This window comes from Myotis brandtii, unplaced genomic scaffold (genome assembly GCF_000412655.1).
Source record: "Myotis brandtii unplaced genomic scaffold, ASM41265v1 scaffold94, whole genome shotgun sequence".
NCBI classification, from domain to species: Eukaryota; Metazoa; Chordata; class Mammalia; order Chiroptera; family Vespertilionidae; genus Myotis; species Myotis brandtii.
The window spans coordinates 1,535,789-1,549,972 of NW_005371876.1; the positions used below are offsets into that span (position 1 = coordinate 1,535,789).

At 36.4% G+C, this 14,184-nt stretch overlaps 1 protein-coding gene across 2 annotated transcripts in view; it reads right to left on the reverse strand.

Annotated features, from left to right (window-relative positions):
* The window catches only part of KCTD9 (potassium channel tetramerization domain containing 9), a 44,724-nt gene that overhangs the window by 30,256 nt on the left and 284 nt on the right, over nt 1-14,184 (reverse strand). Inside the window, exons 2-4 of one of the 2 annotated variants that reach the window (XM_014533095.1) lie at nt 6,408-6,428; nt 4,405-4,526; nt 1,367-1,410 (exon numbers count right to left, since the gene is read on the reverse strand). In XM_014533095.1, the coding sequence (XP_014388581.1) occupies nt 1,367-1,410; nt 4,405-4,526; nt 6,408-6,428 (187 nt within the window). The remainder of the gene's footprint in view (nt 1-1,366; nt 1,411-4,404; nt 4,527-6,407; nt 6,429-14,184) is intronic. The other variant, XM_005885924.2, reaches the window with a different exon arrangement.

The window sequence follows — 14,184 nt, forward strand, 5'->3', positions numbered from 1 at the left end:
AGTGTCCCCTCGGGAGTTCAACGGGGAGAACGGGAGTTCAATCACTCCCTATGATGTGTGCTGACCACCAGGGGGCAGTGTGGAATATGGCAGGCGACCAGCAGTGGTGGCGGGGCACTGAGGGAGCGAGGGAAGGAGGACCAAGGAGGTGGGGAAACTGCGCAGTGGCGGTGCGCGGGAGGCAAGGGAAGGAGGAGGCGGGGAGGCGGGGAACCTGATCAGCCCTGATCTTGGGCCAGGCCTAGGGACCCTACCTGTGCACGAATTTTGTGCACTGGGCCTCTAGTAGTAAAAAGAAAAGAAAAGAAAAGAAAAAAAAAATCAAGGCTTCTGAGAAAAAACATTGATCAGGATCTAGGAAAGGAGAAGTGTAAGATGAACACCTTGTTATTCCAGATAGTAAGGAGCTATAAAAGACTAATGAGGTTGCATTAAAAGGATTTGAAGAGGTATCCACTGGCCCAAAGTAGGATAATCCAGATATCAATTAATGCAGAGGATGAAAATAAATATACCAAATATTTTTAAATCCAACAATTCATAAGGATGAAATAAAAATAAAGACTAATTGATCACTTTTTATTTTGTTTGTATGTATGCAATGAACCAATTACATGATGCTTGCCTGCCAATCACTCTGTTAGGCTAATGGATAATAGAAGATCAGAAAAAATTTTTTGCTGCCAAGTAGGGACGGAGAAGAGTATACACTTACTTCTAAGTGGGCAACTACCAGTACCATGATCCTGAGATCTACCTCCACTCACCAAGTACAATTACTGTGATGGCTTAAAAAACATACTTAAATTTTCAGGGTTTAATTGAGTGGAGCTAAATATATCAACTATTTGCTAAGAACATTTACTGTATTTAAGCCTTATACAACTGTAGAAGCTTTCTTCTGAATCAAAGGGTAATGTGTACATGTGCAAGTGTATGACACCAAGCAATTTTTGACTGATCTTATTTGACCACTATGAAGGATTGTCAAACATTACTTATGCAGCAATACATGCTTAAAAATATGTAATATAAAACTTATAGAAATTGTAACTACTATGAAAGAGAAAATTTCAAAACAATTATAATTTCTAAAATCAAAAGTACCCGATAATGTCATATTTAATGAATGTGTACACATCCAGAGCATTTTAAAGGCACGTAAAAGATAAGGTACCTATACTAAATATGAACATACAATTCAAATTAAACATTTACTTAACATACATACCCAATGCAGAATCAAAACAGGTATGAAGATTTGAATCCTACCACAAAATATTTTTTAATGTTAAGCCATGTTAAACATGTAATTTCATCTTTTTTATTTTGACAGACAAAATTGGCTTTTAAGGAAGTCACTTACCAATGAATGGCTCTCCTTCACACACAAACAAAACATCATCATCCCTAAGGGAAATAAAAATTTGAAAAGGTACCATCAAAATCCAGAAATCACATGAATTATCTGTTTAATACAGGAACTGTTCCTTAGAATTATGTAGAAGACAGGTTTGCAAATTGGACTATGTAAATTTCCAGTGCTTTCTTTGTTAAACACCCTTTACACACACACTTAACTATTCTTGGATTTAAACTCAAGTAAGATCCAGCACATGAAAGTACTTTTGAAATGGAAAACAAGTCAACAAAACAAAACTCACTACATAGATTATTAAAATTAAGCTTTCTTATCAATTGAAGAATGTACTGTTATGTTCAAAGGATATGATTAAAGCCCTTGCCAATTCTTCTTTTTTTACTTTAATTCTGTAATACTAAAAAAATTACTGGGGTTTTCTCCCATATCATCAGCTGCTTTGTGCTTTGGAAAGGAAAATAAATTTTTGTATTAAATTTAGGAAGAATATATGAAAGTAACTGCTGTAAACACTCACCTACTATACACCCACCACACCCCCAAATGTAAATGACTGCACATAATCTGAAGTCCTGGATTATCAGTGATATCCTCCTCTCCTGCCCCAACCCATCCCACCATTACTATAATAAGTTACCAGATTGTTCTGTGACCCAGAAATTATTAAACAGGTATATCTTTTATAGTTCGGAAGGCTTATGACCCTCTATGTTGCAGAAATTTTTATTTTCTATAAAACATCACAGGAACACACTGAATTTTTCTTATAAATGAAGTCTTTTTAAGAAATCATTCAACAGTTTGACTCATTTATGCATAAAAACGGAAAGAATATGGAAGATAGATATTGAAAAACTAAAAAATTCTCCTATTTTATTTGGATTTTAAATACGTATCTTTTAAATTTATAACTATTTCTACTTGTTCACAAGGCCAGTTAACTTTTTAAGACAAGTATGAAAATTTGTTTTCTTCTCTTTAACAAAAATCAGCTAGCAACTGTATGGCCTGGATAGTTATTTTCTCAGATGTTTAGTTTTTTAATTTATAAAATGAAGGGACTAGAAGTTATGAACTTCAAAGGAGTATATTATATTGAAAAGTCATTATGACCTAAATTTAAATGAAAATTAAGCTTTGTATACTATTATAATGTAGAGCATATTCTTTTAACTCCATCAATTTTCTTTGAATCTTCACCCAAGGATATGAGGATATGCTTACTGACTTTAGAGAAACGGGAAGAGAGAGAGAGAGAGAGAGAGAGAGAGAGAGAGAGAGAAACATCAATGTGACAGAGAACATCAATTGGGTGCCTTCCATATGTGCCCTGGCTGGGGATTAAACCCAAAACCTAGGTATGTGCCCAGACCAGGAATTGAACCCGCAACCTTTTAGTGTCTGGGACAATGCTCCACACTGGCCGGGGCTCACTCCATCAATTTTTTTAAAAAACCCCATGCTTTGCCAGTGAAATGAGATAAAGTGGGCAAAGCAAATACAACATAACTGGCACATTGTCAGTAATTTGTGTTCCCTTTCCGTATTTGTTAAGCCTCAAAATTCTATGATCCTATGAGGATGGATGAGGTAAACTAGATACTTATTTTAAAGAGATAATTCTGCCTGGGATATTTAGAAAACTGAACCAAGCCCTAGCTGGTTTGGCTCAGTGGATAGAGCATCGGTCTGTGGACTGAAGGGTCCCAGGTTTGATTCTGTCAAGGGCACATGCCTGGGTTGCGGACTCGATCCCCAGTGTGGGGTGTGCAGGAGGCAGCCGATCAATGATTCTCTCTCATCATTGATGTTTCTCTCCCCCCCCCTTCCCCCCTTCCTCTCTGAAATCAATAAAAATATATTTAATAAAAAGAAAAAAAAAACTGAACCCAAAAACAAACCACTATTGTGACAGATCATTGATGAGTTAACTCTGCTTAGCAAGTTTCCACCAAAGTAGTGAGTATTTACAATCCTATATAATAAAAGCCTAATATGCTAAGTGTCTGGTTGTCTGGTCATCCATTCAACCAATCAAAGCGTAATATGCTAATGATATGCTAAGGTCGTTTAACCACTCACTATGATGTGCACTGACCATCAGGGGGCAGACAGTCAACCGGTTGACCAGTCGCTATGATGTGCACTGACCACCAGGGGGCAGACACTCTGACCAGTAGGTTAGCTTGCTGCTGGGGTCCGGCCGATCGGGACTGAGCAAGATGGGCTGGACACATCCTGGAGCCCTTCTGCGGTCCCTCTCTGGCCCTGATCATGCACCGGTGGGGTCCCTTGGCCTGCAATCCCGGACCCCTCAGGGGATGTCGGAGAGCCAGTTTTGGCCCAATCCCACAGGCCAGGCCAAGGGACCCCACTGGTGCACGAATTCATACACCAGGCTTCTAGTTTATAAATATTTGTAATATTTATAAAATTCAAAGCATTCTTAGGAAATCAATTGAACAATAAGCAGAGGCACATAAAATTAAAGAGATCAATTAGATTTCTTTTTTACTTTAATATGTTTTTTTATTGATTATAGAGAGGAAGAGAGTGGGAGAGATAAAAACATCAATGATGAGAATCATTGATTGGCTGCCTCCTGCATGCCTCCTACTGGGGTTGGAGCCTGCAATCCAGGCATGTGACCATGACTGGAATCGAACCCTGGACCCTTCAGACCGCAGGCTGATACTCTATCCACTAAGCCAAACCAGCTAGGGCAGATTTCTAACATTAAAAAATGCATGTCTTATTGAGTCATTTCTAGAAATAAAGAAATTCCTCATAACCATATATGAACTATGCAGAGAGACTATTAATATATTGGAATGTACTGAGGATTTTCTATCTGATCAATACACCCTAAGTTCAAATGATTTAAATTCCAAAGAGCAAATAGTAGGCAATCACTTGCCAAAATCTTATTCTTTAACAGTGATTAAACCATTGTGTCAGGGAAATAGCATAGCACCAAGAAGTGAAGAGCTCAGAGTGGAAAGTTTATGAAAAGTGAAATTTACCTGATCAAAGCAATATCATCAATCAGTCCACCTTTCCCATTATACACACTAGTGGCTTTTATGCCAAGTTTACTGCTGGCCACAGAGAGTAAATCAGATAAAGTTCCATATACAGCAACCACCTGTAAAACACACCAGATTAATTTGAACAATTTGCAGAATGAATTTCATCACTCATAAATCATAAATTATCACACCATAAACTGGACTAAAATGAGATTATCATGTAAAAGAAGATTTTGAAAGGTTCTTGAGTGTTCCTTTTTCTTCTATGACAAATATTTACTGAGTGCCTAATATGGCTGAAATCTAAAACTAGAGAATCAGAAACTGTCTGACTAAAAGCAAACTACAATCTTAAGGTACATTAAATAGTGCTCCGGTTATGCTGCTTGTCGACTTGAGACAAATTATTTAACCTCTTTATGTTTCTGTTGCTTTACCTAGAAAAGAAAATTGTCGCACCTACATCAGAAGGTTGAAATGAGCTAATGCACAGTTAAGAGCTCAGCAAAGTGCCTAGACCTGTGTTTTTACATTATTCTTTTGCTATAGGAATGGTTTATTTAAAAAACTAGAGGCCCAATGCACAAAATTCGTGCAAGGGGCTCCGAGGGCCCAGGCGGCTGCCGCCTTGTCCCAGGGCCCTCGCAGCCCCGGCTTTGTCCAGAAGGTCGTCAGGAATGTCATCCAGAATGTTGTTCAGCCATCTGGTCTAATTAGCATATTACCCTTTTATTATTATAGATAGGAATGATTTATTGCTGTTTATTATAACATTTATTACATCAATTACCATATGAAAGGTAACAACTTCCCACCTCATTTAATTCCTCAATAACTACTTATTTTATAAAAGCCAGACTTTAGTGAACATTCTAAATACAGCAAGCAGCTGGGTTTGATCTATCCAGCTGAACTGATCTGTCCTGTGTTCAATCAGGCAGTCTGATGTATGTGTGAGGTATATGCAATTGCTTAGGTAGGGGGTTGAAAATCTCTACATGAAGTGAATTTCTTGCTCCAGTCCTAATTGTAACTATGGATTCCCAGCAGCTGAGTTGTACAGTTAGTTGTACCCTTATCAGTTAGGATTTCTGAATGTTATGAATAAAAAGTAGGCAAGGAGCTGAACATGAAGCATTTATAGCCAATTGACTTCCCACAGGATATTGGATAAACATGCCATATGAAACGAGAACCGGGCTGGGCCTTGGCTCGCCAGTGACTGGAGTATAGTAGACACTGAATTTTTAGTTAAATAAGTGAAGTTAATAGCTGGGTATGGAGGGAGTTGTTTGCTAATCTAGCAGCATGCAATCTTTCAATAGCAGAGTACTCAGATTCCAATTGTTTCCTCTTGTATCATAAGGATAAAAAACCAGATAATTGTTCCAAGTATTTGGGGGAAGGGTTGTAGGCAAGCACAATTTAAAGGGGACTAAGTGAATTATTAAAATAATGCACAACAACCCAAGTGTCCATAAACAGGTGAATGGATAAATAGCATGTGGTATATACATACAGTGGAGTATTATTCAGCCATACAAATAATAATACTACAACATGGGTGAATCTGGCAAACATTATGCTAAGTGAAATAAACCAGACAATAAAAGGACAAACATTGTGTGATTCCACTTATATGAGGTAATTAGAACAGGCAAATTCATAGAGACAAAGTAGAATAAAGGTTACCAGGGCAGAGTGGGAAATGGAGAGTCACTGCTTAATCAATACAGAGTTTCTGTTTGGGATGATGAAAAGATATGGAAATATGGAGTGGCGAGGTTATATACATTGTGAATGTACGTAATACTAATGAATTGTACACTTAAAAATGGCTAAAATGTTAACTTTAATATTCTATTTTTCCACAATAAAAAATAATAATCCAAAACACTTGCACAGAGCAAACACACCATAAATGAAAGCTTGAATAAAATGTGTCCCTCACATTTCCTATCATTTTTCACATCTGTGACAGAGCCTGGAAATCTCACCTTTATGGTAGATACATGTTCCTGGGAGAAAAGGAAGAGAAATAAACTGCATAAGGCATGTGTACAGGGTGTGAAGAGAGAAAACAGAAAAAAGAATTTAAAAATGCAAAGGAGCAAGAGATCGACCAAAGGAAATGCAAACCAACTTTTACAGTATGGAAAGTGCTATGGGTGGCAAGTAAGAAAACCCTCCTTTTCAACATTAACATCCTTGTCTCCGCTGCTATACTAAGAATTTTCTAGATAGGTCTTTCTCCTTCTCCACTTTTTACCACTGCTTCTTGTACATCTCTACATGGCTTTATTTAGCCTGACACTATCCCCTCCTAACCCTAACATCAACTTTCTCTTCAAGCATTTCTTTTCTCTTCTCTCTCAATTGGTCATATCATAAAATGGATGCAAATTTCATGCATCTGTGTATATAAAGCACTGTATTTAATTTAAATAGTAGAACCTACATTTTATATGACTTTTTAAAAAATACAAAATTAAATTGTTTTCTACTTCCATATGATTTATTTATTTTTCCTGTGGGTCAGTTGTCTCCTAATGAAAATAAAGGCCACCCACCTGCTCTAAAAATTTAGAAGCCACTAGTTACAAGAAGCTCTTTAAAATTAATTAAAAGTTAAAAGTCAGTTCATCTGTCACACTAGCCCTTCCTTCCCAAGAAACTCCAATTCCTTTCCCTCTCTTGCCTCTTCTCACCCGATTCCTTTTGGTTTTTAATATTTAAATGTTTTCATTCATTTCTGTATTTCTGTGCTCAAAAGTCACATTAGCTAGTGGTTACCATGTTGAATAGCACGGGTATGGAATATTTCCACCATCACAGTTGGATAGTGCTGTTCCAAAGAGCAGAGGAAAATTAAGAACAAAGAAATATCTATTTTAATTCTGTTAGGCTTGACCATGCCATAGCAATGCATAGCAACAAAGTGATAGAACCTGTTTATATTGGAGGGTTGAGGAGCTGCCTTCTTTCCTTTCTTCCTCATTGAAGTCAAATTTGATTATAAGACAGGAAAAAACCATGTATAGAGTTATGCAATTCTCAGGGCAATCAAAGCACAATAGGAGTTTCCTTGTAGGTTGCAAAAATAATACTACTACAACATGGGTGAATCTGGAAAACATTATGCTAAGTGAAATAAACCAGACGATAAAAGGACAAACACTGTATGATTTCAATCCAGTTTAACTTTTACTTCATTATCACTTAAATCAACCCTCATATACTTTAAACACAACTTATCATTTGACTAACATATTTTCTGATCTGACTTTCTGTCTAGACTGTAAAGGTTTGACTAAAAAGTTTTTATGCATTCTTTGAATACAGGTAACCAATTATCCCCTGGGATGCTGATGAGCAGCACTCAAGTTTAGCCAAAGTGCTACCCTCCTCTTTGAAGCCAGAAAAATAACCACAGCCAGTTTAAAAAGAAGGATCCACTAGATTAAATGTTACACTACCAGGCTTATAGTAAGCCTTTGACAAATACTTAAATGGTGGATGAAATTTTCATTGCTTTCAGAGTGTTGAACTGGGACATGCCTTTTTGTGTGTGTCAGTTATATTTATTTGTCTTTTCCACTGACATTAAATTGAAACACAAAGTATATAGTATAAATGCAATTCTAAAGTGATATTCATAAAATTACTGAAAGTGGCTGTCTTTGGATAATGGAATTATGGTAGACTTATTTTCTTATGAACTTTTGCTTTGTTTTCCAGATCTGTTACGATGAACTTGTGTTACTGATTTAATAAAGGGCAAAAGTTATAATTTATTTGAGGTTGCCATTGCTCTAGATCAGGGGTGGGGGACCTTTTTTCTGCCAAGGGCTATGTGGATATTTATAACATCATTCTTGGGCCATACAAAATTATTAACTTAAATATTAGCCTGCTATATTTGGTCAAACATTTAATTAACTCACCCCTAATGCCTTGGCTGGATCAGATCAAATGATTTTGAGGGACCTGAGGGCCAGACGTTCTCTACCTTGCACTTGCTTTAGAAATAAAAATTACTTTTTGCAGTTGACAATCTAGCAATGACAATTTCCTTTAAATAAAATTTAATTTTATGCATATTAATATTCTTTATTATATTATTTTATATAATGCAAATAATAATTCTGTAAATTTGAAAATGCCCCTTAAATTGGACTAATATACCTGTTTTTCACTTGGAGGGGATTTTTGGCTTTTTTTTTTTTTTAACTAGATCACTTTAGTTTGACTTTTTTTTTCTAATACTTTTATTGATTTCAGAGAGGAAGGGAGAGGGATAGAAAGATAAAAACTTCAATGATGAGAATCATTGATTGGCTGCCTCCTGCACGCCCCCCATTGGGGATTGAGCCTGCAACCTGGCATGTGCCTTGACCAGGAATCAAACTGTGACCTCCTGTTTTATAGGTCGGTGCTCAAACCACTGAGCCACGCTGGCTGGGCTAGTGTGACTCTTGAGCATACTAATACTAACAAATTATATTGAATTTTATGAAACTAATATTCTAGAGCTCTTTCATATAAACGAATCAGAACATCAGATTTAAAAATAGTCTGTTTAAAAAAGATGCAAACAGACTAGTACATGATGTATTTTTCTTTATATAACAACTTTGTTGGAAAAAAGCAGCAATGGAAATCTTGTATATATCATGGATATGTGTTCTAATTGTCATATACTAAGTTTACTTTGGTCCTCATACGGCGGCTGAGCATTTGTACAATGGTCATGATCATAATGGCTATTTGCTTCATGTGCATTATACTCCCCAGTGGGGACCTGAAATTTCCATGTCATTTTACTAACTTAGGCACTATACTATACCTAGAATGAAAGCACTCTATGGAGTAAATTGAGAAACACATCTGTTAAAGTTTATGACCACTATAATATACTGCTATTTAACTTAATCGCTTCTAAATTTCAGGTCCTATGATAAGTGAAAGCTATCTATCAATTGAGAAAATAAATTGTGTATTATGCACAGCAGGACTTTTCAGTTTAATGTAAGTTTTAAATTTGCCTTTAAATACCATTTTCAAATTGTAACCTATGCTAATAAAATTCAAAAGTTAAAACCTGCACATGTATTTAAAACATTTTTTATATCCCCCACAATATCTATTACATAATACACAATCGATAAATACTTGTTTAATTTATGCAGGCCAATTTAAATTACTGCAAATAATCAATTACAATGACTAACTTAATGTAGAACTCAACTTACTCTACTTACACATTTAGTTGAATACATTTAAAAAATTAAAATGAATTTATTCCTAAAAAAGATGACATTAACTCTAGACCAAAAAGGCAAATACTAAAATATTAAAAATTAAAAAGTCTGAAAACACCAAGTGTTGAAGAGGATGTGGATCAATGGGAAGGTTTATTCAATGCTGGTGGGACATAAATTAATGCAATGACATTGAAAAACAATTTGGCACTATTTTGTAAAATTAAAACATTCACACACCCTAACACCCAATAATTACAACTTAAATATATAGAAGCCATGGTTCTCAAATGTGTAGTCCCTAGACAGGCAGCTGGAACTAAGGGAATATGTTAACAACTCAAATCCTAGTCCCACCCCAGACCTACTAACACTGAAACTTTGGGGGTGGGATCCAGCAATGTGTTTTCTCAATTTCTCCAGGTAATTCCAATGCATGCTATAAAGTCTGTGAACCATGGCCTTAGAAAAATGCTTGCATGTGTATCAAGATACATACATATGTATATACATATGTGTATATATATATATATACATATACACACACACTTGTGTGTATATATATGCATATTCATGGAGCACTGTTAATTTAATATCAAACTATAAAGAAAATAAAACAATTCAAATGTCCATTGATAGGATAATGGATAAACTGTGGTAGTATATTTAAATATTTATATTTATACAAAGAAGTAAGAATGAATAAACTACCACTATGTGGGACACTATTGATGGAATCTTAGAAATATTATATTAATAGCCAAGTCCAAAAAGACTACATGCAATGAGATACCAAATTAGGATATATTTCAAAAAAATGACCAACACAGAATATATAGTTTAGTTATACATACATAAGTGACAAAACTACTATTAAAAAAGCATGGAAAAGAGAAATACAAAATTAATGAAAATGGGATAGGCAGGGGGAAAGGAAAGTGGATGAACACATTAAGTTATTGGTAATAAGCTATTTCTTGGGTTGTGTGGCAAGCTTACTGAAATTTGTTATACTAATGGCTTTTTAATTGTATGCATATTAATATTCTTTATTATATTCTTTTATATGTACCAAGTATATTTTAAAACTGTTTAACTTGAAGAGCAAGCCCTCACAAGGTTCTTATTAGATATTTAGATTTCAATAAGCAAAATTTCACATAGATTTTCACTTGCCTTCAACTCTAACAATATAATGGGTTCAAATCTGGATATATATCAACAACATATTTCTGACTAATAGCAAAGCCAGAAGAAAACAGTTACTTCCTGGACCAAGACTATAAACATCAGTAGAGAATTAAGTTCTATTTCATATCCCACTAAGTCTGCAGCCTGGCAAGGTGCCTCAATACAAAGATGGCACTCTTCAGTGTCAGCTGAATGAATAAGGTATCCAAAAGGCCTATGCTTTGCACAGCTCATGACTGAATATTCTGAACTTATGTTCAAGAGATTCAGAAACTGAATTGACACCAGGTTGCTCAGAAGGCACTTGCTATGCTCAGGTATCTGAGTCCTCATTTCAATTTTCTTAACGACAGCTGTTAGATGGAATAATAAAAAGAGAACAATGGGAATTCTGAGCATATGGAGAAAGGATGAAAGGCAATTTTAAAAAATTCAAATTCAAAGAATATGATTTTCTAAACAACATGAGGACTTTTATTGACTGCAGTAAATATCCCCTAAATACTTATCAATAAATTTAGTGAAATTTTGCCAAATACCAAATGGACTTTAAACATGAAAAAAAGAAGTTAAAGAAAAAAATTCTGAAATGGTTTATTTTCATGTGCTGGCAAATATTTTTAAATGTCTTGCTAATTGGGATGATCTCATCCTATCATTGGCTAATATTTCAAAGAAAAATCGTACAAATTAAGAAAGCACTTATTGTTAAAAGCAGTTATTAAATAAAATTTCAAACAGACTTCTTTAAAATCTAGCACTTTTCAACTTCTCATATCCAAAGAGATCCACTATTAAAAAAATCTCATAATTTATATTAGGAGAAGGGGCAGCGCTACCATTTTCTCATTATTTGTTCTTGCAGGATTATACTGTCTTCAACCCGCCAATTCTTTGAAGAAATCTTTTAAAGCCACTTGGCATTGTGGTGAGGGTTAATTTAGAGAAAAAAATGGATAATACGAATCTTAACCTGGTACTTGGTAGCTTCCATACATCACAACATGCCAAAGAGAACCAAACCAGTGAAGAAGCTGCCCACCTGAACACACTCCCTTCTCTCAGAAGACTTGGGACCAACAGATACATTGGGTGGTGGAAAGCATCTGTGTCTTTCCAGAATGGGGAAAAAAAAAAGTTGTAACATTATTTTATGTTTTTAAGTAAAAACCATAAATCTTAAACTCCACTGGATCCTCTTGTGCAGCCTGTGGTGCGGCATCTCACTGCGGAAAGCACTGTTTTAGAGAATACACAGTCCACCCTTCCACATCAAAATGTTCACTAGTTACACTTTATTGTTTATTCACTAACTAGAGGCCCGATGCACGAAATTCGTGCAAGGGGCTCGGCCCTTGCAGCCATGGCTTCCTCCGGAAGGTCGTCCGGAAGGATGTTGGGAAGGTCATTCGGCTGTTCGGTCTAATTAGCATATTATGCTTTATTATTATAGATTACACAGAAAAGTCATGATGACCATATTTTGTCCCCTGCAGTGACTCTATACCTTCCAACCCCAGGCTTCATAGCCCTGTCTGGTAACTGCTGAATAAGCTTTATAGGACATTAATTTATTTGAAAAAACAGCAACACTGAAATTCTGATGAGCAGGAAACAAAAATACAAGCTACAAATAAAAAGATAATGGAAGTGACACAGATGTTCCAACTGGTGGATGGGAAAATCAAACTCTATTTTGTAGTAATGTTTTTCCCCACAGCATGTTCTTTATGAACATCATGTCATTATTATACCATCCTGGCTAAATACAGTCACTTTATATATGCAAAAATGCAGGCTGCTATGTATTATTCTGCTCTTTGGTCAAATAAAAGAATTCTAATACATTTATTTTTAATCAGCTGAAGGGAGAGGAGAGGAAACACTGACAACTTTGGCATAGAATGTTTCCCAGTTGAGCAGTAAGGATTATGGCATGACATTTTAAATACTGACTCATACTAGTATTTTTCAATTTTTTTTATGATCTTTTTAACATAAACATTGATCTTCAGTTATTTGAGATGTGTTTTTCCAATCTTCTGAGATTCTCTAGCAAAATATTTTTAAAGGAAATAAAATTTAAATCCAAAAATCTAACGGAGTCAAATCTGGACAGCTTAAAAAATGTATTAAAGATAATATGGCAAGACTAACACAAGAAATTTATAGCGTAAATACTTGTGCTTGGTCTAAACATCTTGTCTTTCACAGACTAACACAGCAGAGAGATTGGATGAAAAGGTGCATCAGAGGCCGTTTTGAGGACATATTACAATTGTAACTTTGGAAATACTAAAGCTTTCTTCTAGTAATATGAGTTTTAGATTGTGAATGTAGTTAACAACAGACAAAACAGGTTGAGAAAAAAGTTAATAATGGTCAGTAATAATGTAAATCTTGGGAAGCATCTTTTCAGGCAGCATTTATGAAAATTCAGAAACTTGAATTTATGCCAGTTCTGTTGTATATGGGTATTAAATCTCTAAGACCAGAACACAAAATCACAGTCAACAAACTACAATGTGGTTCACATTTTTAGAGCATGTTTAAAACTGCAGAATAAGTTGGAAAATCATTTTTTTTTAACACACCGTGGCACAATTACACTATTTAGAAATTTACAATGTCTCCAAATTATGCAGGAGACAAAGTGTTCTGGCCAGGAATACAGTGAGGCCAATTTACTTTTACCTTCGACTCTCAGGCTTAGTTAGTTCTAAATGTCATTTAGCCGCACCATACTATCTGCCTTGAACAGTCACATTTTCCAAAGCAGCCGGACAACTTTCCTGGGTGGGGCAAGAGCTAAGAAGGAAAAGGCTTCATTTTGGATTGCTCTGGCGCTGGAAAATATTTAGCACCACACCCTCCACAGAGGCCTAACGCAGAAAGGAGTGGCGTCCAGTCAGTCCCTGGGGCCGGTCACAGCCCCCGACCCAAACAAGGTGGGATCAGAGAACACAAGTTTGGCGGCGGCGGGGCTTGGGGCCCCTGAGAGCGAAGGAACCGTCAGGAAAATGTCCCTCCTTTCCGAGCCTCTATTAGACCTAGGATGCGAGAGCATCTCATGTATTCACTGATGGAGCTTTATTTTTTTACCCGATCAAGCCCGCATGCCACCACCGGGGCGGACCATTAGTCAGCACCAAGGTGGAAACGAGCGCCCTCGGGCCGGGTGCGGGCAGCGGGGTCTTCCGGGAGGAGGTGGGAAGGGGAGCATCGGCGCCCAGCGCCTGGGTGACAGCAGCCCTCCGTGCCCTCGGCCCTCCCCGCCGCACACCGGGACGTGGGAACGATTAGGCACCGGCTGACCTGCGCG